At 41.5% G+C, this 25,937-nt stretch overlaps 1 protein-coding gene across 6 annotated transcripts in view; it reads right to left on the bottom strand.

Annotated features, from left to right (window-relative positions):
* The window catches only part of LOC115265604 (protein Wnt-6), a 78,624-nt gene that overhangs the window by 3,709 nt on the left and 48,978 nt on the right, over positions 1 to 25,937 (bottom strand). For all 6 annotated transcript variants that reach the window (XM_062849763.1, XM_062849762.1, XM_062849764.1 and 3 more), the window contains exon 3: positions 22,827 to 23,068. In XM_062849763.1, the coding sequence (XP_062705747.1) occupies positions 22,827 to 23,068 (242 nt within the window). The remainder of the gene's footprint in view (positions 1 to 22,826; positions 23,069 to 25,937) is intronic.

The following is a 25,937-nucleotide window of genomic DNA, read 5'->3' as shown; positions in this document are numbered from 1 at the left end:
TATTAATGCTATATTATGTCGCAATAGTGCAATAGTACGTATAACATGGAAAAAACCTTCATTATATTGATTGTCTGGGTAGACATTAGACACACAGAGCATGTACTACTGGTGGATTCTACCACTGGCTTCGGGTAAGGAAAATTTCTCGCAGAAATAATAAATCACTTTAAGATCGGGAATCAAACCCGCACAAGCTTGGTGACCCTAACCGAACCGTTAATAGGTTCTCGTTTATGCCATAAACTGAAGGTTTTAAAATCGTATTTTGGTCGCGTTGCATTGTTCTGGTCAATCACTGAGTAGCAACTACGATGTGTACGGTTATCTTTGCTTTGCTTGCTTTGCTTTGCTTTGCTTTGCATAAACTGGAAGTTTATAAATTGTAAACGTACCCAAATCAAAGCAATATATAAAAAGGGGAAATATTGTGCAATGTCAGTGTTTGAAAGTAGGGAATTAAGCTGGCGAAAACAAGATTTGCTGATGATAATTTGAGAAGGTCGGCTCCTGAGACACGTTATGGAGCCTTCTTATACCTGAGGGTTTAAGATGGGACCAAGGCTAGAGTCAAGGAGGCTTTCAGGAGTTTTTAGGCCGTTGTTAAATGATTTAATATGGCTACACGTGTAGTTTGAAATTCGAAACTAATTAGGGGGTTTCAAAGTTGTTTCAGAGTGTCAAACGCTACTGAAGCCTATGAAATTCTCTTGAAAACTCCCTCATGTCCCCTTAGACTCCCTGAAGCACTCCTGAAACCTCCTGAAAACACCCGAAACTCCCATGGAATGCCTTTGAAAATTCTTTGAATATCTCTTAGACCCCTAAACGCCCTAAAAAGCTTTTATAGACCCCTATGAAATCCCATGGAACTAGTTGAAACGCCTTGACACCTTCAGATCCCTCAACACGTTTAAAAAAGGGCCCCGTAAACACCCCTGATCCCTCTTTAATCCTCCTGAGCGCCCCAGAAAACAACTTGAACCCTCCTGGGACCCCATGAAATGCTTCTGAAGCCCCCTGAAATGCTCAGACACGGCTATAATGGTCGCTACAAAACCCATTGAAAATCCACAAAATGCCCCAGAAAATCTCTTGAATTCTTTGAAATCCCTTAAAATACCTTTGAAACGCCCCCAATTTCCCCTAAAACGCATCTAACATATTTTTAAAACTCCTTAAAACCTTCAAAACGCTCCAAAATACCACTGTATACCGCTGAAATGTCTATGATATCCTCTGGATCTTCCTTGGAAACCGATTGAAAACCCTACAGGTGCTTCAAACCACTTTGAAAATCCTTGGAACCTTCTGAGTCTCGTGTAGTTCTTCCAAAAAACATTGAAACACCTCTGTTAGTTCAATAAAACCAGAAATCTTTTTAAAAATCTCTGAATCCCCATGAAACACACTCGAGATCCATTTGAAATCTTCACAGATACAGGGGATGGCCAAAATGTTTGGGATAGGCAACTTTTTTTCTCTCACAAAAAAATTTAACATGCTGTAACTTTTTATAGAGTGCATAAAAAAATCTCAAATTTTGACTGTTTGTCAACCTATTATATGTGCATCATTGGTAAAAATTTGGACTCGATTGATTAATTTTTCGCGAAGTTAGAACCGTTCGGGAAAAACACTATTTTTTAGACAACTATTTTTTGAACTGTCATATCTCGGAAACCAGTGGACCGAATTGAATGAATTTTTTAACGTTTATCAACAATATATTGATACTTAATACAACGTTATAGAAAGTAATATTTTCTCACGGCGAATTAAGTTACCGGGTTCAATTTTTTACCCATATAGAGAAAAATAAGTAAAATTAACAATACCACACAAAAATCATTGAATGTGTTCTTCCTTCAATCTAAATAGGCTCTAATATATCTTATTAGAGATAATTTGAGAACAGAAGTGGAAAATCTTTGGATATCAACACTAAAATTTATTGACATTGATGTAAAAAAAAAAATACATTTTTTCGAGAAAAATCCAAAAAGTGTCAATGCATGATAACTTTTTTCAACGTTTAAAAAGTACATATGTTTTAATGGTTTGTGAAGCATTTACACATTGTTAGTGTACGTTCAAAATTTTATTCAATTGGGTTCACTGGGTCCCGAGATATGACATCTCAAAAATGAGTTGTCTAAAAAAAGGTGTTTTACCCGAACGGTTCTATTTTTGCAAAATATTAATCAATCGAGCCCAAATTTGTACCAATGATGCACATATAATAGGTTGACAAACAGTCAAAATTTTAGATTTTTTGATGCACTCTATGGAAAATTATAGCATGTTGAACTTTTTAGTGAGAGAAAAAAAAGTTGCCTATCCCAAACATTTTGGCCATCCCCTGTAGATGCGCATTTACACAGGATTAACCTCGCGTTGAGCAATGTTTTTACTAAGTGTGGTTCCGGTTATGATGACATCGACCACGTAGTTTGGCAATGCCCGGATAATGACGCCTCCAGAGCGCTACTATTGGATACCCTTGAGGCCCGAGGTAGACAACCCTTTGTTCTTGTGAGAGATGTGTTGGGGACCCGCAATGTCACATACATGGGTTGTATTTTTGACTTCCTTCACTCTGCTGGTCTAAAAGTTTAATTCGCTTGTGTTTTCTTCTCCAGTTTTTTTTTCTCTGTTTTGTCCTCTTTGTGTTACCAAGCTGCTCCTGGCCATCCGGAAGACCAAGTCCCACAACAAGTTGGTACCAACACCACAAGGCACCGAATACGCTAGCAAGATGCGATTCACCCCCGGATGAGCTAACAGATATCATTAAAGAGTTATTACTCTGTATAATGTATACTACTAAGTAAAGCGTTATACGCGATTGAGCCCCAAATAAATGAACTAGATAAAAAAAGAAATCTTCACAGAGACACCCTATTCCGTAACACCTTTGACCTCCTTCCTGATATCTCCTATGGCCGTTGTTTAAAAATGGCCCAAAAAAGTTACATGAAGTTTACTGGCATAGAAAGCGGTTTTACTGTATTTATTCACATTACAGCACCACCGTCTAATATGCCAGAACACGGTTTCCCGGTGAAATCAAATAGGCTACAATGTTCCATTTCAATTGGCCGATAGCCTTTTGGCCGAACGACAATTGATCGAAAGAATCATTTGGCCGAACGCCGGTTGCACATCAGTGTATCTCGAACGAGCAGCCTATGATTTAAACAAGAAAATTTCTTTGATAAAATAGTACTTTTAGCGCCACTCCCTGAATGGTTAAACTAGAAAGATTTGCTTATGCTTAAAAGAAGGAAATATTTCCAATGGTTATATTTGTAGCTAGCTATAAACTTTGACAAACAGAACTTTTCTGATCACAATTCGGCCAAACGGCATTCGGCTAAATGACTCAATCGGTCAAATGACATTCGGGTAAGTGGCGTTCGACCAAACGGCTCTTTGCCAAATGATCGGACAGCTGCTGAAACGTGCATTGCTGGATGGATCGAAATCAAGTTTCAAGTCGATCTAGTATGTGATCTTAAAATGATTGCAACAGAATCAGTAGGTCGTCTCCAGAGGTGCGTTTACATTAATTTGGGAAATCGTGTGTTCATTTTGCTTCGTAGACGATATTATTCTCATCGGCATCGATCTTTGAGCAGGGCTAAGAAGATTTTGCTCCTCTAAAGAGGGAGACAACGAGGCTAGGCTTGACGATTAACTCGACCAAGACAAAGTGCATGATTGCGGATAGAGACAGAGACAGGCCAAGTGGCGTTAGTTCCTAATAAGTGATTGATGATTATTTGTTTGAAGTTTTCGAAGAATTTGCTTATTTTGGAATACTTGTGACATGTGACAATATCGTTTCCCGTGAAGTGAGAAGGCGTATTTCAGATGTGAATAAGGACCTTTTACGGATTGCGTTACTTACCCGTTTAGGACCCGTAAGTTGCAAATACAAGCGAAAATTGCTCTATTTATATCGGTGTTTCTTCAGGAAGCCCTCTTCGATCACAAACTGTGGACGTTAAAGAAAGCCCACCAAAATGTTTTATAGTTTTTACCTTTCTCGTACACCAAAGTGTACTGAAAGGCTATATGTTCACTCAAAAAACGAATTTTCGATAGAAGGCTTGGAGGGTCAAGTCAGTTCGATGAATTGAGATGATGTCTGTTTGTGTGTATGTATGTATGTCTGTGCGCAAAAAAAGTTCACTCAGTTTTAAAGCACTTCCCATTGGTCAATTTTTCGGACTATAGCTCGAATCGAACCGAAATTTTACCGCATTGTTTGCTATATAATGTGGTTCAGATCGGTCAAGGCGTTCCAGAATTATGGCTATTTCAGTGATCCGGACCAGCACCGGTAGAACTGGCAGTATATAAAACTTAACCAAGCCCCATCATGCGACACTTCAGACAAAAATCAATCTTTAGCATGGTTGATGAATTTTGTGCCCTAAAACTATGCAATATGGGTATATTTGATATGAGGAAGATGCCCGGAGTCCAAAAATAGCAATCAGAATATCCAAGATGGCGATCTAAAATCCAAGATGGCTCCAAATTCAAGATGGTAGCTGTTTAATAGAGTTTTAGGCGCTAATACCATGCAATATGGGTATATTTTGTATGGGGAAGATGTCTGGAGTTTTAAAATGGCGACCAGAGTATCCAAGATGGTGATGTAAAATCCAAGATGGCGACTCCAAATTAAAGATGACGGTTGATAAACAGTGTTTCAGGCTCTAAAACCACGCAATATGGATATATTTCAGGCCAAACATTTCAATAGGTCCTATCTGCATTTGAGAGGCTCTCTTTGTTCACTTTCTCTTTCAATTATTGCAATGTAATGGTACACTTTTCAACTACTTTTGAAGTACAGTTCAAGGGATGGTTGTTTTGACAATCGTTCAATGCAAGGAGACAATCATAATACAAATAAACAGCTAAGATATTAACGAAAGAGAGGGAAACCAAAGAGAGCCTCTCTTCTGAAGATAGGACCTTTAGACATGTTTGGCCTGATTTGGTATGGGGAAGATGTCTGGAGTCTATATTATATTTATATTTATTTGTCACCGTCTTCAGAAATACTGTACAGACTGATTATTGCTTATACTAAATTAATTCTAATAAAATTTCTAAATCGATCCCTACTTACATTAAAATCAAAAACATCGACTTCGTTGAGTGCATTGAAGCACCGTTCAAGCGGATGGTTTTGTCCAAACACGGTGCGATGTCGAGCAGCCCTGAAGAGAGATCGCTGACGCGTTCGTCGTGCCGGTACGAAAAATTGAGCTTGCTGAAGCAGCTCAGGACAGTCAATTCGGTTGCTCAAAAGATCGAACGCAAACATCAGTTGAAGATACACTCGACGCTTGCGCAGTGACTCCAGCCTTATCAGTTGGCATCGTTCGTTGTACGGAGGCAGCTGTAGCGGGTTAGACCATGGTAGTCGACGTAAGGCATAACGAACGAAGCACCGTTGAACTCGTTCGATACGTCCAATTTGAGTTTCGTGAAATGGAGCCCAGATCTGAACTGCATACTCGAGTATACTTCGGACAAGCGAGCAATAAACAGTTTTAAGAGCGTACACGTCATGGAATTGTGAAGCATTTCGACGAATGAACCCGAGTACCGCAAAAGTGGCAACCAGAATATCCAAAATAACGATCTTAAATCCAAGATGGCGGCTCCTAATTCAAGATGGCGGCTGTTTAATGGAGTTTTAGGCTTTAATACCATGCAATATGGGTATATTTTGTATGAGGAAGATGTCTGGAGTTTTAAAATGGCGACCAGAGTATCCAAGATGGTGATCTAAATCTAAGATGGTAGCTCCTAATTTAAGATGGTGGTTGATTAATGGTGTTTTGGGCTCTTAAACCATGCAATATGGGTATATTTAGAGGGAAATGTCCGGAGTTCAAGAATTACAACCACAATATCCAAGACGGCGGTCTAAAATACAAGATGGCGTCTGAAAATTTAGGGTGGGGGCTGTTAAAAGGTGGTTTAGGCTCTAAAACCATGCAATATGGGTTTATTTGATATAGGGAAGAAGTTTGGTATGAGGAAGATGTCCGCAGTCGAAAAATGGTGACCAGAATATCCAAGATGGCGGACTTAAATCCATAATGGCGGCTCAAAATTCAAGATAACGGCTTCTCTTAAAAGTTTAAGGCTCAAACATCAAACGATATTATTTCTGGTATCATGAAATGCTTTTTTGTTTAACGTATGAAATTGCGATATATATCAACTATAGTTTTGTTGAAATGTGTTTTCAAAAGCACGAGAAAAGCGCCATCACCGGAGTGGATAAATTAGGGGTTTGTCAAGTACAAATTGAGTCAACCAATTCTTGATGAGAAACTTTATACCTGTGTATAGTACAAACACATGAACCACAAGCTGAGGAATGTGTACAATGAAATAAACTGTGGTAAACTCCATTGAGCTGGTCTGGAAGAAAGTTCGAATTTCGGAAGAAATTATTGCGAAAACAATATTCAGCAGGAAACTAGATGAAGGTTGGCGACCTCCTGGACGGCCGCGAATACGCTGAATGCACACAATTATGGAAAACTTGGGAACCTAGAAGAAGCTAGAAGACCATCACCCACGATCGATGTAGCTCTACTTTACGCTCGACGCTGGCTAAAAGCTACGCTGCTGCCATCAGAGTATCAAGGTAAGTAAGAATGTTCATAATTTCATCGCGACATTTCAACACCCAACCCACAGTGTTCTCGGTACGGTCTGTGGGAGAAATCTCCGAATTTGCATAAATAAATACGTCGGTCGGTCGATTACGTAGGTTCCTACAGCCAGGGTCCCTGTTTGCATCGCGCGGGTCTCGCGGGTGGCGCTAATTGATTTCAAAATACGCAACCGACGACGACGATGATAGCGCTAACATCATTTGCATTTGCTAAACGATGTTGCCACTGGATCGCCCCGTCTTCGTCTGAGCCGCCGATCGCAGAGTTGACTTTTCACGCAGTCAATATTTGACTCTGGGGTATCGATGGGTATTTGATGACTTGATTTTTCGGCTATGGGGGCCTCCGGCAAAGACGCACCCCAAAGCGACAAACCATTTAACAATTTCTCGTCAAACAGATTGGGGTTTTGTTTGTTCCTCCACTGACTGGTAAATTATGAGAAAACGTGGCTTCGCCTGAATCTGATTAAGTCATTTTCGGTGTTCCGACAGACGACGCGATGTCGTTTGTTTGCAATGCGACGCGGGTGGGGGTGTGTTGCTGCGTAGGTGGAGGCGCCAACGATCGTCATTGGAGCTCGTCGAACGACGCACGGTTCAAGCCAAAGACGACACATGAATTACTTCACTCGCGGAAAATCAACAAACAATTATGGTGCTGCGTGCGGTTTGTGGAGGGCGCCACACACCGAAAAGGTGGGTGTTACTGGCAATTGAATGTTGGTTACATTTTAGCGAGAAATGATTTGTGAATAATCATACACTGGAAGCCAAAGAAGATTGGGTAAAGCGTTTTTTGAACCTCCTTTTCATGAGTTGAAATTACCCAGAGCGCCAGATAGAGGTAAGAGAGTCACGACAACTAGCCGAGCTTCAGTGATTACTGGCGCAGTCTAACGCAACATACCATTGATAGTTGCATGAATTTTGCACATATTGTTCTAATCCATACCTAACTGAACTTACACTAACTCAAATTATAATCACCGTTGCTACACAATGCAAAACAGTACCGTTGTTTACGCAGTCAATTTGTACCACACTGTCAAAGCTGCCAGCTTCTATCACCATCAATCCAGCTTCAAATCGGGAATGGCATCGAGACGTTAATTCACTAATTCGTTCTCTCGTCGCGATTCAGCCACATCGAACATAACGAACATTCCCCAACACACAATCTATCTAGTCAACCATTGGGCAATGTCAACTTGGCGAACGCAAAACGCAACAAAATTGATCAAGTTTCAGCCTCGTGTCAACCAGTCAATTCACCCGTCAGTAATCCGTCCGCAGTCGTCTCTGCGTCCGGACCATTTGTGTTTCGTTTCGTCGTCGTCGAACCAAATTGATTGTAAACCGATCACGCGCGAGGTGATCCCTGGGCCTTCTGTGTAATCGAAACGCGTTTACCATTTAGCCTTTGCCATAATCAGGTACCACCACCAGGGGCTAGTAGCGGTAGTTAGGAGCTTGTCTGGGGAGTCACTAGTTTGTGCGCCCGGTGATTGGCGTGTCGTGTCCAATTCGAAATAGGATCAAGCAACCAGCTGGCCCCACCGGCGCAGGGTCCCATGCGACGGAGAGCTTCATCTCGAGCAGGGACACAATTTACCTGTCAATTTGTGAATACCTTAAATAAACTTTATGCGATCGAATCATGGTTAATGTTTATTGAATTTAAGTGATGTAATCTTGACAATTTCAATGAGATTGTTTATCTTCAAATATAGTGAGTTGAGTGCGGTCTGCGCTACTGGGCGGAAGATCGACAAGAAAGGACAACCGACCGGGAGATGGAATCTGAAAGGCAAATCTGACTTCAATTGATATCCGTCCAGCAACGATATGCGACATCTTCTCGGTCGGCAGAAGGGAGGGAATGTGATTTACATCCCCTTTCAGGTAGTGTGTCTTCACGACGACGACGACGACAACGGCGAAAGCTGATCCAAATACTTGGCATGTACGGTTGAGGCTCGTTACAGGACGAAAATCAACCAGGGTCGGACGTAGTGGGATGCAGCTGGACGCCATTGCAAACGGTGCAGTTAAACTCTTCAGATTGATTCCCAAATCCAGTCCTGCTGGCATTCCATCCCGCGGGTTCTCCAGAAGGATGGGTGAGAATGCGCTGGTAATCCCCACCACCGCCACTCAATCTACATACATTCGTTTATTATAATGATCATGAGCGGCCTCTTTTCGACCTCGCTCGGAGATCTACGTCAAGTTCCGCCAAAAAAGGTTCGCTGGGAGCAGCGTGACGTCGTGTCCCCATGCCTGCAGATTTGCTTGCTGTGTATTACGTGTGGACCACTTACAAACGGCTAACATTCATCGCGTCAAGGGCGAATGTAACTGAAGCAGAAAATTGTTCTGCCCAGCTGAGGATGACCACCTTCTCACTGATTTACCATGCAATTGTCAATGTCCACTGCTTTTTAGAATAAGATGACCAACTTTTGAAATGGAAACTACCACAATATGCCATCCAATTGATCTGCGTACACTAAAACCTCTTTTTATACAGGCTCTTTTCATGCAGTTTAATTTATGAACCTTTTTATGCCCTGCTAATCAATAAGGCTTTTATTACATTTCATTTATTTAGTTCAACATCAAATTCATGATAACACTGAATCAACAATTTGCCGCCGTAATACATGATTTGCAGCTGCAGCCCTCCAACGTCGGTCACGCCCAACGCTCGCCAGATGACGCTCCACCTGGTACGCCCATCGTGCTCTCTGCGCCCCACGCCCACTTTGCAGGGTTGTTATCCGACGTTCTTGCAACATGCCCTGCCCACCGTATCCGTCCAGCTTTAGCCACTTTCAGGATGTTGGGTTCACCGTAGAGTGCAGCGAGCTCGTGGTTCATCCTTCTCCGCCACACACCGTTCTGCTGCACGCCGGCGAAGATCGTTCTTAGCACGCGTCGCTCGAAAACTCCGAATGCTTGCAGGTCCTCCTCGAGCATCGTCCATGTCTCGTGTCCGTAGAGAACCACCGGTCTTATTAGCGTCTTGTACATGGTGCATTTGGTGCGTGGGTGAATCTTTTTCGACCGCAGTTTCTTCTGGAGCCCGTAGTAGGCCCGACTTCCACTGATGATGCGCCTTCGTATTTCACGGCTCACGTTATTGTCAGACGTTTGCAAGGAATCGAGGTAGACGATTCTTCTACCACCTCAAAAACATTCCCGTCTATCGTAACATCGCTGCCAAGGTTTGCCCTGTCTCGCTCAGTCCCACCTACCAGCATGTACTTTGTCTTAGCCGCATTCACCACCACTCCGATCTTTGCTGCTTCCCGTTTCAGGCGGGTGTACAGTTCTGCCACCGTTCCAAATGTTCTGGCAATAATATCCATGTCATCCGCAATATAGACAAATTGGCCGGATTTCGTGAAGATCGTACCCCGGCTGTTGAGCCTGGCTCGTCGCATAACACCTTCCAGGGCGACGTTGAATAGTAGGCAGGAAAGTCCATCACCTTGTCGTAGTCCTCGTCGAGATTTGAATGAACTGTATAGTTCACCCGGAATCGCTGTTCTGCACACCGTCCATCGTTGCTCTTATCAGTCTGGTAAGCTTCCCGGGAAAGCTGTTCTCGTCCATGATTTTCCATAGCTCTGTGCGGTCGATACTGTCGTATGCCGCCTTGAAGTCGATGAACAGGTGGTGCGTTGGGACCTGGTATTCACGGCATTTCTGAAGGATTTGTCCAGAGCGTTAATGATTAATCATAAGTTTAATCATGATTAATGATTAATGATTAAGATTAATCAAAAATCATTAATCATAATCACAAAAATTTCTCATTTAATCATTAATCATTAATCTTAATCACACTGATTTCGCAATTTAATCATTAATCAGTAATCATAATCATAAGAAAAAAAGTTAATCAATCATTAATCATTCATCACCAAAAAATGATTCATCATATAAAATATATTATTCAATTAAAGTTGGTTTAAATGCAGTTCTAAATATTATAATTTATGATTCTCCTTCAAAAATCTCCCAGACAGAGCTACCTTTTACTTTTGAAACTACAAAAATATTTTTAACAACAAATATATTTTAATCACTTACAGTTTTTGTGATTGATTAATCATGATTAATCATGATTTTTAATCAATGAGCCATTTTTAATCATTAATCATAATCAATAATCACAGATAAATCCAAATTTAATCATTAATCATAATCATTAATCATCCTTAAAACCAAATTAATCATTAATCATAATCAATAATCACTGAAATAAAAATTTTAATCGTCAATGATTAATCATGATTAAAATTTTTGTTAATCATGAACGCTCTGTCGTACGGTGAAGATCTGGTCCGTTGTCGTCCGGCCGTCGATGAAACCGGCTTGATAACTTCCCACGAAATCATTTACTTTAAGTGAGAGACGACGGAAGATGATCTGGGATAGCACTTTGTTCTCACACATTAACTTGTGGATGGGACTGCCTGATCCCCCGTGCCTACATTCTCTTCGCCATTCAGGTACTCGTCGAAGTGCTGCTTCCACCTTTCTATCACTTCACGTTTGTCCGTCAGGAGGCTCCCGTCCTTATCCCTACAGATTTCGGCTTGCGGCACGTAGCCTTTACGGGATGCGTTGAGCTTCTGGTACAACTTACGTGTTTCTTGTGAATGGCACAGCAGTTCCATTTCCTCACACTCCGCTTCTTCCAGGCGGCGCTTTTTCTCCCGGAAGAGATGGGTCTGCTGTTTCCGCTTCTGTCTGTATCGCTCCACATACTGTCGGGTTCCATGCTGCAGCATTACCGCCCACGCTGCGTCCTTCTCCACCAGAACCACTGTGCACTCCTCGTCGAACCAATCGTTTCGTTGACTCCATTGCACGTACCCGATGGTGCTCTCGGCTGCGTTGTTGATGGCTGCTTTGACTGTACTCCAGCAGTCCTCTAGAGGGGCCACATCGAGAACACCCTCGTCTGGCAACGTTGCCTCGAGATTCTGCGCGTATGCGATGGCGACATCCGGTTGCTTCAGTCGCTCTAGATCGTACCGGGGCGGCCGCCGGTACTTTACATTGTTAATGACGGAGAGTTTTGGGCGCAGTTTAACCATCACCAGGTAGTGATCAGAGTCGATATTAGCGCCACTATAGGTCCTGACGTCGATAATGTCGGAGAAGTGCCGTCCATCAATCAGAACGTGGTCGATTTGCGATTCCGTTTGTTGTGGTGATCTCCAGGTGTAACGATACGGGAGGCTGTGCTGGAAGAAGGTGCCATGAATGGCCATGTTCTTGGAGGCGGCGAAATCGATGAGGCGTAGGCCATTTTCGTTCGTCAGCAGGTGGGCGCTGAACTTTCCAATCGTCGGTCTGAATTCCTCCTCCTGGCCTACCTGAGCGTTTAGGTCTCCTATGATGATCTTGACGTCGTGGTTTGGGCAGCGGTCGTACTCGCGTTCGAGCTGCGCGTAAAATGCGTTCTTGTCATCATCAGTGCTTCTGGAGTGAGGGCTGTGCACGTTTATTATGCTGATGTTGAAGAATCGGCCCTTGATCCTCAACCTGCACATTCTTTCGTCGATCAGCCACCAACCGATCACGTGCCACTGTATGTCGCCCATAACTATATAAGCTGTTCCCAGCTCACGAGTGTTGCCGCAACTCTGGTACATGGTATGATTACCTCTAAACGTTCGCACCATGGATCCTGTCCAACACACCTCCTGCAGCGCTACGATGCCGAACCCGCGGTCCTTCAGTATATCGGCGAGTATGCGGGTGCTCCCGATGAAGCTGAGAGATCTACAGTTCCACGTGCCAAGCTTTCAATCGCAAGTCCCTTTTCGTCGCTTTGGCCGTCGCCATTGGCATCGGTTCACATTCTTCTCTTGTTGATTTTTCGGTGCTAGTCTTTTTACGGCTGGTTCGCAGGGCCTGACACCAACCCACTAACCAAGGGTACTGGGCTTACCATCCCGGAAGCTACGGGTTCTGCATTCAGTAAAGCTATTCAGCATTAATTTTGTGCATAACAAAATATAACAATGGCGTTAACTATGGCAACGGCGGCTAGGGGGCCTTTATAGGGCACGACATTGTTATGATTTTATGTGGAATTTTGACGTTTCTTGGCCTTGTTGTTTACGAAATTCTCTGTAAAAGTAAAAGGGAAAATGTGAAATTCATGCAGTACCCTATAGGAGAGAGCAAAAGGAAGATTCCAGGGTCTTATCATGGAATTTCAAGGAGTTTCATGGGATTTCAGGTGCTTTTAGGGAGTTTATGAAGGATCCTAGAAGGTTTCAAGGGGCATTAGGAAGTCTCAGGGGCGTTTAGGAAGGTCTCATGAAGTTTTAGGAGGCTTCAGCAGACTCCAGAGGATTTCAGGAATATTTCAAGAGGTCTCAGAGCGGATACACTTCAATGGGTCCCAGGAGGCTCCAAAGGTGCTCCAGAACGTCTCATAGGGCGCTGCAAGGGATTTCAGTGGCGTTTTTGGGAGTTTCAAGGGGTACCAGGAGATCTCAAGGATAATACTACGAAGTTTCAGAGTCATTTAACCTTCCTAATGAAGCACGTTGGGAACAGCTCGCAGAGGTAGTGCACGGTTTGGGTCAAAAATTACCCTAATGCAAGAAGGATTAAGGAAGTCGGAAGAGGTCTCATGGAAAGAGCCGAAGTGCACGTGCTGTAGTAAATATCATGTACGAGTATCGCATTGCAAGCATGCTCCCAGGAGCAATGTGCTTCGTCTTGGAGTGGAAAAATTCATTATTAATACTTTCTAGTTTCAGGGGGTCTTATGGGGGGTTTCTGGGGGTCTAATTGGGGTTCTAGGGGATACAGGACTGCTTCAAAAAATCAGTGGCTCCCAGGGGGCTTCTAGGGGCTTTTTACGGGTCCCAATGGCTTCAGGGGGTTCCAGAAGTGTTTCAGGGGGCTGCCGAGGCGTTTCAAGGGGTACCTGGAAGTCTCAGGGGTTACCTAGAAATATCAGACGTTACCCGGAGGTCTCAAGGGCGTTTAAGAGGCTCCCAGGGAGTTTCTAGGGGCACTTCAGGGAAACACAAAGGCTTCAGGAGGGTTTCATAGCGATTCAAGGGCTATCTGGAGGTCTCAGGGAATAACTATGAGTTTCAGGGGAGTTTCCGGAGGTCTAAGGGGCGTTTCAGCGAGTCTCTGGGGCGCTTTAGGAGTCCAAAGCGATTCCATGCGCGCTTCAGGAGATCACAGATCAACCCAGCCGGTCCCAGGGCCGTTTTGGGGCCCCGAAAGGGCTCCAGGGTGTACCAAGTGGTTTTGGGGGACCACAGGGAGATCCAGGGAGATTACAGGGGGTTTCTAGGGCGCTGCATACTATTGAAACGCTACTGAAATCCCTTGAAAAGCTCCTGAGATTCTTTGAAACATTTTTAAACACTTTGAAACTCCGTGATACGACTTCACAAAGTTTCCCCTGAAACCCCCATAACCTCTAGCGTGTGCAGCCTTTTCTTGCTTCTCATTCGCTCTTGTGAACAAATACGCGTAAAAGCAAGACACTTGCCCCCTCTTTTATCTCGCTCTTTCCCGTGTTTATCAAAAAGAATGAGCGAGAAGAAAGAAAAAGCTGAGCACTCTAGAGCCCATAACCCTTTTAAAATTCTAAAATTCTGATCTCAGTGCTGATCAGTGCTGTTATATTGATCAGCACATCAGATGCGATTTGATTATGAAATTATTTAATTTGAAGTCTTCGACTAGGTACAGCAAGAACGTCTAAGAATTGTTAAAGTTTTGTGACTACCATGGGGTTTCCTATTGGTATTTCTTTGTAAATTCTTAGGTTCCTTCATGGCATATAAAGTGATTTCGAGAAATTACTACAAAATAAAAATTGATGATATTATGATGATTAACCTGGGCTTGTTAGGGGAATATCTGTAAATAAAAAGAAAATCGCGTTAAGTACTGTTCCTTTGAATTCCACTAAGAATTTGCATCCTTTGACAGATACGTATTTCGACCTCAACTGTAAGGTCGTCTTCAGTGTCTTGTACTTGACGCGACTGAAGAGATCCATTGCATTCTACACGTTTTATACATCTTAGGTAAAAATAATAGGTAACTTAATCTAGGTAATTTTCTTTTTTTTTTGATGACATTATATTATTATTGTGATCGATTCTAGAAGAAATGTCCCAAATTTTCGGAGGAGTTCGTAAGGGAGCGTCCATAAAAGACGTAGCCTTTTAGGGGGGGAGGAGGAGTCTGGGATTGTGTGACGAGCCATGTATACGGTATGGAAAAATGTGCTACGAGGGGGGAGGGGGAGTAAAAAATCGGCCAAACATGCTACGTCTTTTATGGACGCTCCCTAAGGCATATTTGGAAGTATTTTTGGGAAATTTTCTCAGAAAACTTGCTGCAGCAACCCCCAAAGTAATTTGTGGAGAAATTTCTGATGGAATCCCCGGGATTATGTGTGGAGGATTTTTCATTGAAATTTAATGACAAAAATTGAAGAAATTTTTGGAGAAATTTCCTCTGAGGAGGTGCTTTTAGAAATTCAAACAAGGAATCTTTTAATAATTTCAGAAGAATCAACACACTAATTACACGAGAAGTCTTTGAAGAAATTTTAGGAGGACTCTTCTGGATAGTATCTGGAAAATTTCTTGGACTAGCTTCAATAGGATTTCTCGAAAAAAAGTCTTGGCTATTCAGAGGAATAATTTATGAAGAGGTTCGACTGGGAAGTTGACTTAATTCTCGGGGATTTCGGCTTTCAGTCATGGTTTCTGGATTCTGGATGTTCAAAATACCAAATTTTATGCAATGATTTTTGCATCATACAGTTCATTTGAGTTGGATAATGTTCATAACGCAACTCAAATAAGTTGCATAATGAACATTATTCAACAATTTTTCATTATGCAACTCATGTCAGTTGCATAATAAACCGGTACGGAAAAGTAGACCATTATGATACTGAAATGTGTAATATAATATATAAATTATGATACTGAATTGCATAAAATAGTGTATGTTACTTGGTGTAAAACTCGATTTTTTCAGCACTTTTCGTATTTATCCAACTCGGCAACCCTCATTGTGTAAATGTACGACTTGTGCTGAAAAAAAAATAACTTTTTACAACTCGTTACATAAATAACTGTTATCAGATTTGAATTGTTTGACAAACAACAATAATATCTTTAGCTTCGAATTGTTTTCAATACGTCTTCACTTAAGGTGAAACATCAAGAAATCCCATTGCAATTTTTCATACAAACTTTAGAGGCACTAATCTGACGAACAAAACATCGAGCCAAGGCGCATTTGTTTTTCCTGGATTTGTTCACTTGCAAAAAGAGGCAGCTTTAACAAATCGAGAGCATTTGTTTACGAATATTCAAGATTGGTGCTCCTGAAAACGTGAGTAGGGGACCAAGTCGGCCATTGTGGCAGCCATGTTTGTATTCTTTGAAGTTTCTCCTTAAATGAATGTCTTTAACGGAAGTTCAAATAACTTTAAATGGAAGATAAAATTATGCCTTCGCATCTGTCATCCCTGTATTAAATGATGATTAGAATCTATAGCATGAGTTGGAAAAAAAAATCTGTATCCATTTTAGAAAATCTGTGGTGCGGATCTGGTTGGATGGTTAGAACACTTGACTATCACGCCGAGGACCTGGGATCGAATTCCACTCCCGACAAAATCGCAAAATGTGAGTTCTTCCTTCGGAAGGGAAGTAAAGCGTGGGTCCCGAGATGAACTAGCCCAGGGCTAAAAATCTCGTTAATACAGATAAAAAAAAATAGAAAATCTGTATTCCATACATAATGACTACACTAGCCCAAAAAACAGTATTAAAAAGAAAAACGCAATCTATAATCTATAATAAAAATAAACCTATATATATGGCATATCTATTCTGAAGTGATCCCATAATTACCACAAGCACTACTACAGCTTGGTGACACGATCGGTCCAGGACATTTCCAGGGGTGGTGGTTGTGCCGCACAGAAACAATAACAGCCATCAGCTCCCTGAACCTGAGACAAGGTAGGTTGTTTGTTTGTTTTATTGATCCGATCGCTAACAAATCTCCGACAGGCCCAGTCACAGGCATTTCACAGTGTGCTCCACCGCACGGTCCCCGCTCCACCCGCTTGTCGTTTGGGATGTCACGTCCACGTCGGTTGGTCCTCTCTATCCCCGCATTGATCCAGATGACTGTCGTTGTCGCTCGCTCGCTAATAAAGGGCAAGTGCATGACGGTAGTCCGTTTCTTTTTTAGTTATTTCGGAGAGGAACTGATCGACGAAGGGCACGATTCGATCATTGAATTGGTGTGTGGAAGTAAACTGAGTGCAGCTCTTTATGTTTCGTCAAAAAGTAACCGCATTCTCCGGACTTTAACTGAGATGGAACCACAGCCACATACTCCCCCCAGTCACTGAAGCTGGAGGATCAATGGGACTCCAATCTCTACCGTTTCGGGGCAAATGTTATTTATTGCGATGACAATATCGTTACATTCGATTTAAATTTTTCGATTCACGTGAGAGAGAGAGAGAGCTCGTCGGAGGTAACTCGACAGCCCGTCGACAGGCACATTGACATTTGGCAGAGGAAATCTGGATCGGGATGGTTTTATTCGGCCGAGTGCCCTCGGGCCGTCAATTATCGGTAATTTAACATGAAACATTTGGACATTTTCCACGATTGTCTTCCGAAGGAAAAATATACGGGAGGGAAATTATGCAATATATCTTCGGGACTTATTTCCTGAGTTATTTTCTCACGTTCAGCTTGATTTATATGATTTTCTGAGACTTTGGAAATCGAGCTATAACAGGACCTACTTTATAACTTAGGGAACGTCCATTAATTACGTCACGCAAAAATTGACTTACAGTTGAGGTCGAATTACGTATCTGTCAATGGATGCAAATTCTTAGTGGAATTCAAAGGAACAGTTCTTAGCTTTAATTATGTTATAGTTATTTATGTAACGAATTACAAAAAGTTGATTTTTTCAGCACGAGTGCTGAAAAAATCGAGTTTTGTAACGAGTATCATAATTTCTATTTTATACTACTCATTTCAGTATCATAATGACCTACTTTTCCGTACTTGTTCATCATGCAACTGATTTTTTTTCCTAACCACTTAACCTATTTTACAGCTCTTTTGTCCACTAGGGCACTACGTGAGCGATTCCAATTGGCGGCTGCACTAACACTTTGTACAGCGCCTAAATGTAGTCTATTATATTATTATTCTACTATATCGAACTGGTTTGCCTTTGTGCTGCTTTCACTTTTCTACCTTGCACTTGGTTGAATGATGAGCACGATGATGAAATTATGAGTGGCTGTTGTTCCTTTTCCAGTCCGATTGGGGGTCGTCCATCATGGGTTGCCGTTCGCCGATATCCAATTATCCGGGTCCGTTTGAGCTATGAGAGCTCAGAAGAGGGTCAAGTGCCAGCCGCTCTCGGGGGGAAGAGCAACTGATGAAGTGCCGGGGCTGGGATCGAACCCATGACCATCCGCTTATGAAGCGAACGTGTAGCCACTGCGCCACGAGCCCCGGCATACTGCAACTGAAATGAGTTGCATAATGAAAAATAGTTGCATAATGGTTCTTATTCAACTCATTTGAATTGCAATATGAAAATTATGCAACTCAAATGAGTTGTATTATGAAAAAAAAAATTGCATACAATTTTGTAAGGAACTCGTTGCAAAACTCTATTTTTTCAGCACTCTTCGTATTTATCAAACTCGGCAAGCCTCGTTGGATAAATGTACGACCCGTGCTGAAAAAATCAACTTTTTGCAACTCGTTACATAAATAACTATCATGATTCCGTTAAGATCCGTTAAGAAAAACATTTCTTAGTAGGTTTATGACTCTGGGAAGAAGCTGTATTACCAACACACCTATGAGAGCTATAGAAAATTCAGGAAGCAAGCTGAGGAGTCCAGAAGAATCCGAAGGATCAAGAAAAGGTTTATAAGGGAGCTGGTGAAAAGCTTCAGCATAACCAAGTGCTCCGAATCCGATAAGGTCCGAAATAGGTCAAGTTTCCGGTAGGCGGAGCTTTTAAAGGCTATTCTTGGAACTCCTCCAAGCTTTCCTCCGGGAAGGCTTTTAAAGACTTTTCAACAAATTATTTCAAACATTTCTCCGAATATTCTTCCAAAAATTTCATCCCAAATTTTCAAAAGGATTTTTTTGTTATTAAAAAGAACCGTCGGGTCACCCGAGAATTCTTAGGCTAAATCCAACACATCTTCCAAAGATTCCTTCTGGAACACCTTCAAGGCTTCCTTCAGCTGTTTTTTTTCATTATTCATTCCTGGAACTCTTTCACGGTTTCTCTTTGAGGTGCTCAGGATATATGCCGGTCATCCTCTTAGAATCCGTCTAATGATTTTTCGAGCCCACAGCAGTGTTCTTAAGAGTTTTCAAAGATACTTCGGGTCTAGCTCCGGGGAGAATTCTTGCAACTCTTTTTTAATTAACAAAATTCGAGGAACTTCTGGAAAAAGTCCGCCACCACCTTTTTCGGAAGAGTTCTCGGTAGAACCTCTATAAAAAATCGTTCTTCCGAGAAAAAGAATTTCCAAGAAAAAATTTGGAAGAATTCCTTGAGCAGTTTCTGGACAAACTTTCGGTGAAATTTCCGAAAATTTTTTAGAGAGATTTTTCGGAGGAAAATATAAAAATTGTTTGGGAACCGTCGGAATAATTCATGTGGCAATTTTATAGGAGGAGTTCTTGGAAGAGTTTTCTTAGAAACTTTTTGAAAAACATCAAAAGAAAATTTAGGAGTAATTTTCGGAAAAAAAATCCGATATATTTGTGAAGAAACTTGCACAATTCTTAAAGAGTTCCCTAAATAATTTCTAAAATACCTGAAGATTAATTTGAAAGATATTTCGGAGGAATTTCTAGAAAAGATATCGGTAGAATATGTGGTAGAACGTTTGGAGGAATCACTGGAAGAATGTTGAAAAAATCTTAGGGACACTTCTGGAAAAAAATATGAAAGAAAATGCTAGAAGATGATGGAACTTCCGGAAAAATATTGAAACAAAATGCGAAACAAGTTGGAGAAACTATGCAGCAGTGAAAGAATTTTCAAAAAAAAAATTCCAAAAAAGAAATTTTGCATGAAATTTCCGCAGAAAATTTCAGAATTCCTTGGAGAGCCTTTGGAAGAATTCCTGTAAGATCGTCTGAGTTGCTTTAAGATAACAAAGTAGAATCGTAGAGCGCTATCGACTGAAAACTCTGTATAACCAGGGAAGTTTTTCGGCTTCGCAGTCATGACAGGATGACTGCGAAGCCGAAAAACTTCCCTGGATAACAAAGTATTCTTCGTCCTTTTCGAAGTTAAATTTGCCTGCGCAGTTCCGGCTTCCGGCCAGAATCTCCAGCTTCATTAGAAATTCACAATTTTCATATTTTCATAAATAATTCCAATCATTCCCCATTAAAGTCTCTATAATAAAGCTAAATCAATCAATCAATCAATCATTCCCCCAAAATTGACATTTGCTTCTGAAAATCTTTCTAAATCACCAACCATTATGAATGCGTGTAGTCAGATAACGATAATGCATCCTTCACATGCCAATTGAACAACTTGTGATTACATATGTAGTTCGCCTTGAACCGAGTGTTATGTATGCGTGTATGTATGGGACGACTATTGCGTTGCTGACAAGATCACATGCTCGAGGCATGACACGTGAGCTGGTTATTTCATTTATACTAAAACCAGCATTGATCGAGCTCACAAGGGTAACGGAATCCATCTTCAGCATAGTGCTGCCATTTTCATCCTATCGAAATCAAAGCTTATAAACGCTGTTTGTTTTTTTTTTTAATTTTTGTATTTTCTGCTAGGAGTGAACATGTATTAACAAAAAGAACTTAAACAATCGGTGCTTCAATCGCCTGGCTTTGAAATAGGATGAACATACATTCAGCCAAATAAACTTAAGATTTCCATAAGGCCCAACTTATGAAACGGCCTTTAATCAATTCATAATCATACGGATGAATTGCACAAGGTCGCTTTATGACGTAGAATCGCCTCACAGCTCGGCTTTTATATTTGTTTAGCAACACAGTATTCTCAAGCGTCGGTAGTCGTGTGGATAGAACACAAGCTCAGTTATCCCGACGTTCATGGAGCGAATCCAGTTTACATCATTTTAAGATTTTATGCTCTTTTTATAAGTTAATCTTATGATTTTTCCTGACAAGCACGATCAATTTTCAAAGATTGACAATAACTAAGATTGTTTAATAAATATATATCTGAGCTAACTTGAAACGAGCAACGTTCGTTTCAAAAGAGAACGATAAGTTTCTGTAGGTGAAGTGTTCGATTCGAGCAATCTCGTTGATCGTGTATAATGTAATGATGTGGGTGATTAATTCGTAGAGTAATGCCAACCTGAAATATTAGTACTAAAATTAAGGCATCCGGAAATATGACGTAAATGGAATCAGTACTAAAAAGAAAAGCTAGGTTTCGTGAAGTGAAGAAATAGCACTCTCGGTCCTTTCCTTTTAGACAGCCGAGTGGTAAGGTTTAAAAAAAGTTTTAAGAAAAAATACTCAAATGCAAAGTGATTCCAAAACCAAATTTAATTATTCCCAGAGGTGATTTTATTTCAAATTTCTGGATCGCAATTAGTGAGTCGACCCGTGTAGCGAAATTAGAGCGATCCGAGTAAGTTAATAACCTTAAAAATGAAGAAGCAAAATCTTAAGTAATTCCTTTATAACAGATGTCGGAGAAGTAATTCAAGAAATTATATCGCGTAATCAGTGTGCAAATATCGAGCAAGAAGAGAGGTATATTTTGGGTTAAAATATTTGCGATGAGAGTACTTTAATTGGAATTTATGCACAGTGCCTACGTGCCGGCAGAGTGCCGAAGCCTTTGGGTTGGTGTCGGATAGGCATCGGATCGGCATCGCTCGTTCGTCGAATCCGAAACATTTGAGGGCTAGTGACGGAAGCATTGGGAACCTGCCCAGGTACGCAGTATAGCCTTGTGGCTCCGCGCCACGATAGTCCACCTGGAGAGCGTAGGCCAACGGTAAAAATCTCGGCCTCGCATTCTCACACTCCTCCCAGGACGTTCAGTGAGTCCACCTACTACCACCAAGCCTAGTCGTACAGCATCCAACGATCTCTCCGAGAGCAACGACGAGCCTTCCTCGCCATTGGAGAAGCGTCCCCACGGCTCGTAACCATCGTCGTCGCCGAACACCCTATACGTGCTGTGCTTCGACCCGAAGGACTGCACGGTGGTGCTCGTATACCGACGTCCTAGAAGTTTGCTGGTGCTAGATCGGCCGTGCCCGGCCTTCACAACAACCTGGAGCTATCGCATGCCATCGGATCGCTACCTGAGAGCTCGCGACTATCCCCGAGTGGCATAGGTAACCACTACTGAACCTGTAAGTACTCCTATCGCATTGCCTTGTATGGATACACCACTCTTCGAACAAGTAGTATTATACCCAACCATGCTTGTATTACCCTCTCACTGATTTTAAACTCGACTCAACAAGACTTCAGGTTACACACTATCAGGCAGGAGTGACGTCACAGTAGGGCCAAAGATCCAAGATCATTTTAAACGTTCTCAGGGTACCGCTCATAGGCCTGTTAAGAACAAATTGGAAATGAAACGCCCTTGGAATAAATTAATTTTTTTATAATAAATTTTGTTCTCGTAATGCAGCCTAGAAAGTAGTTGCGATTTTTCCCCAAATTGCTAGAACACAATTTGTTGCTTCTTTGATAAACTTTAACGCTTATTTCTAACTATGAACGGAATCTTTTAACTAATCAATAAGAAAATTCTTGAAATTGAATTGGGCTTTAGGTGATTCGGTCTACTGAGTTAGTTGGGGTTTTGATGGTGATGGGATGTGACATTTTTTAATTGTTTCAAGAAATTGGATAAGAAATTTTGATAGGGACTCTCATTTTCCTTTTACCTTTCTTTCACTCGGTCTCGTCGTATACTTTTGTCAGTCAACCTTCTTAGCAATAATACAATTGCATCCACTCACCCCTGGTCAGTATCCGGCGCATGCTGCGCTTGATCGTCCACGAGCAGTTCCACATGTTGTTCCGGAACTGGTTCTCGCACTCCCGGAAGCCCAAGCTGATGCCCCGTTTGATCTCCTTCATCAGCGAGGTGTCATTCTTGCAGATGTCCGCCAGCTTCCCGGTCAGCCGTTTGGTCTTTTGTTTGTTGTTCCGGTTCTCGCAGACCTGCGAGGGATCCAGCAGAATGTTGCTGCCTTCGGCCCTGTACGGTGGGGGAAAAACGAGAACGAAAGAAAGTGGGGTAAACGGGAATTAATCAACTGTTTTGAACGAAATAGTCTACAGCATTTCGGAGTAATACAAATATACCTTGAAGAAAATTGTTCAAGTGATTCATGGTAGCTTGGAGGTCTGGTTTATTATTAACTAAATAATTTCATTCCAAATTGTAAAATTTTCCCGAAATTACAAACTATGTCGAAAATTACAAACTATATTAATCATTCTCCTGCATGAACTATTTTCATGGCAACCTTATGAGTCAGAAACGGGTAATACAATAGTTTTTTTTATAACACTAAGTCACAATGGCATACCACTTTCTTGTGCTGAACACATCTGTAATACGATCATGTTTACGAGGATGGGATGCCTAAGTCTCAATACACTAGATATATCCAAAATGGTAATTTTGCGATTTTGCTTGAGATTTCTCATATTAAAAAAAACAATATGTTTTCATTAAGAACAAACGTCTTGAAATCCCGCTTCAACAGTGCATCAGAACTTCAGACGCACAAATCTCAAGAAACAAGTTTCAAACAACAATGCATTTTATTATTCTGTTCTGGCTCACTTGTAATAGGCTTAAAATAAAAAGATCAAGTGCGCTGGTTTTGTTTACAAAGAGATATGTGCACTCAAAATCGTGAGTAGATGCCAAAGTCGGCCATTGTGGCGGTCATTTTGGGATTCTAACAAGTCTGTCCTTAAATGCGATATTATTCAAATTCTGGTCCATATTTCCCCAAGTTCCCCTACCTCCGCGTTGTGTGATCTGGAAGTTTATAAATATCGTCGAGTAGCGGCCGTAATCGTTAAATTGTTGTAATAAAATTTAAATTATTTGCTCCTCATACTCTGGAGAGGAACTGCGCTATTGAGTGCTGCGGATGCGATTGCGAGAGAAGTAGATTATTACGAGATGTGGTGTAATTATTGATCATTACCCGGCAGTTTGCTCGTTTATTCCTGGCGATGCGATGCTCTCGACTCGACTCGATACGGGGGCGCTATCAGGTGCATGGAAAGTGAAATTGAACTTGCCATGGCTTCTCGGGATCGGCCGGCGCGCGGTGAGTGAACGGTAATAAAATCTATTTTTTCGTTGTTTACAATAAATAATCTCGGTTTAAGTGGAATTTGTAGATTTTCCAGACCACAGCGAGCGGTTCCGAATGGTTTCTTGGAGGGCAAGGCTTTTGATATCGGTTGTTCCCAAAATTGATGATTATTTTTTGCGTTTTTTTTTCAGGGAACATATATTATGGATTTAGTGCATTTGCAAAGAATAATTCGGAATTAATTGACACAGAAATAAAGTCGTACCGCAATCGGCCCTCAACACAAACCCAACAACCATCGCTTGCTGGAATGTATTAAAAAGATAAAGCGTTTAAGATGAATAATTTATAAACATTTTTACGGCAACAAAATTAGATATGCAAAACAAGTCGCGACCGAGCGAATGGCTCTGGTTCTCGCACTTGACCCTTGGTGGCTCTCACATACGCACTGGCAGCGGCGTCGGCGTAGGAACAGCAGATTCACTGTGCCACGATCATGAGGCATGGAATCACCGGTTGATACCGACCGAGTTCGGATCAAAAGTCCAAACGGAATCTGCAGCTAAACGTGGTTCCCATCATGCTGAGCAGAGCATGCATGAAGGAACGAAGATGAAGCTTTCAGCATTTATGCTGCGGCGGTTATTCATATTTTGATAGCATCACTGTTGCAGTGATGTGATGCGATGCGATGGTCTTATTCGTTTTATTTCGTAATAAAACTAATAAAGATTTAGATAATCAAAAAAATATTGCATTCTTGCTAAATGAACTATCTTATGGGGAATTCCATTTTTATGATTAAGAACGATGGGTTGCTATATCGTCACATTGTAGAGTGTGGGACCATTTGGGCTATGGGCTCCTCTTGGGGTATTTTTCACAATAACTCAGTAAATTTTATACTAAATAAGTTAATGTATGGTACACGAGATATGTGAAGTATCTACCCGCGTGCAAAATTTCAAGTCAATTGATATGAAATCGACTGAGCTATAGCGGAAATTGCGCAAAATAGAACCCCCTGCTCAAATGGTCCCGTACCCCATTTTCGGTACACCCACGCAACTGCAAACAAAATATTAGTAATACTATGGTTAACAATTTTTGTTTCCTACAAGCAATTTATTTCAGTTACTGCAAATTTTTTGAATTGTGCTTATTATTAACCATATTGTAGCTCGAAGACATTCTGCTACATTTCCAGCAATTTAATCGAAATTATCAAACTTTAATGTACACCGGTTTTTGCCTTTCTCGTACATTAAGTGTACTGGAAATTCTTTATGTTCACTCCAAAAATGGCTTATTGATAGAAGGCTCGGAGGGTCGAGTCACATATATACCAATCAACTCATCTCGACAAATTGAGGTGATGTATGTGTGTGTATGTGTGTGTGTGTACAAAAAAACTCACGTCCCTTTTTGGTAGTAAACCTCAACTGATTTTAATGACCGATGGTTCATTCGACGCGGAATCTGGTCCCATTGTTTCCTATTGAAAATGGTTCGGATCGGTCCAGCCGTTCCGGAGTTATTGTCATTTAGGTGTTTCGGACCGGTACCCCAGGTAGGGGCCAGATATAAAAATGATACAAACTCATTCATGCGACACATCAAACCACGGCATTTTCGATAACCCGATGAACGGTTAGCAGGAAAATAGTCTCAGTCTATATCTGAACCGGTAGTGTTCCACAACCGGTTTCGGGTGTCCCGCCGGAAGTGGCCAATCCCATGAATGAGACACATCGAATGGTACGTTTTTCGATAACCTGATGAACG

Source organism: Aedes albopictus, chromosome 2, assembly GCF_035046485.1.
Source record: "Aedes albopictus strain Foshan chromosome 2, AalbF5, whole genome shotgun sequence".
NCBI lineage: Eukaryota > Metazoa > Arthropoda > Insecta > Diptera > Culicidae > Aedes > Aedes albopictus.
Note: the sequence above shows the minus strand (reverse complement) of the source record. Positions and strands in the feature narration are given on the sequence as shown.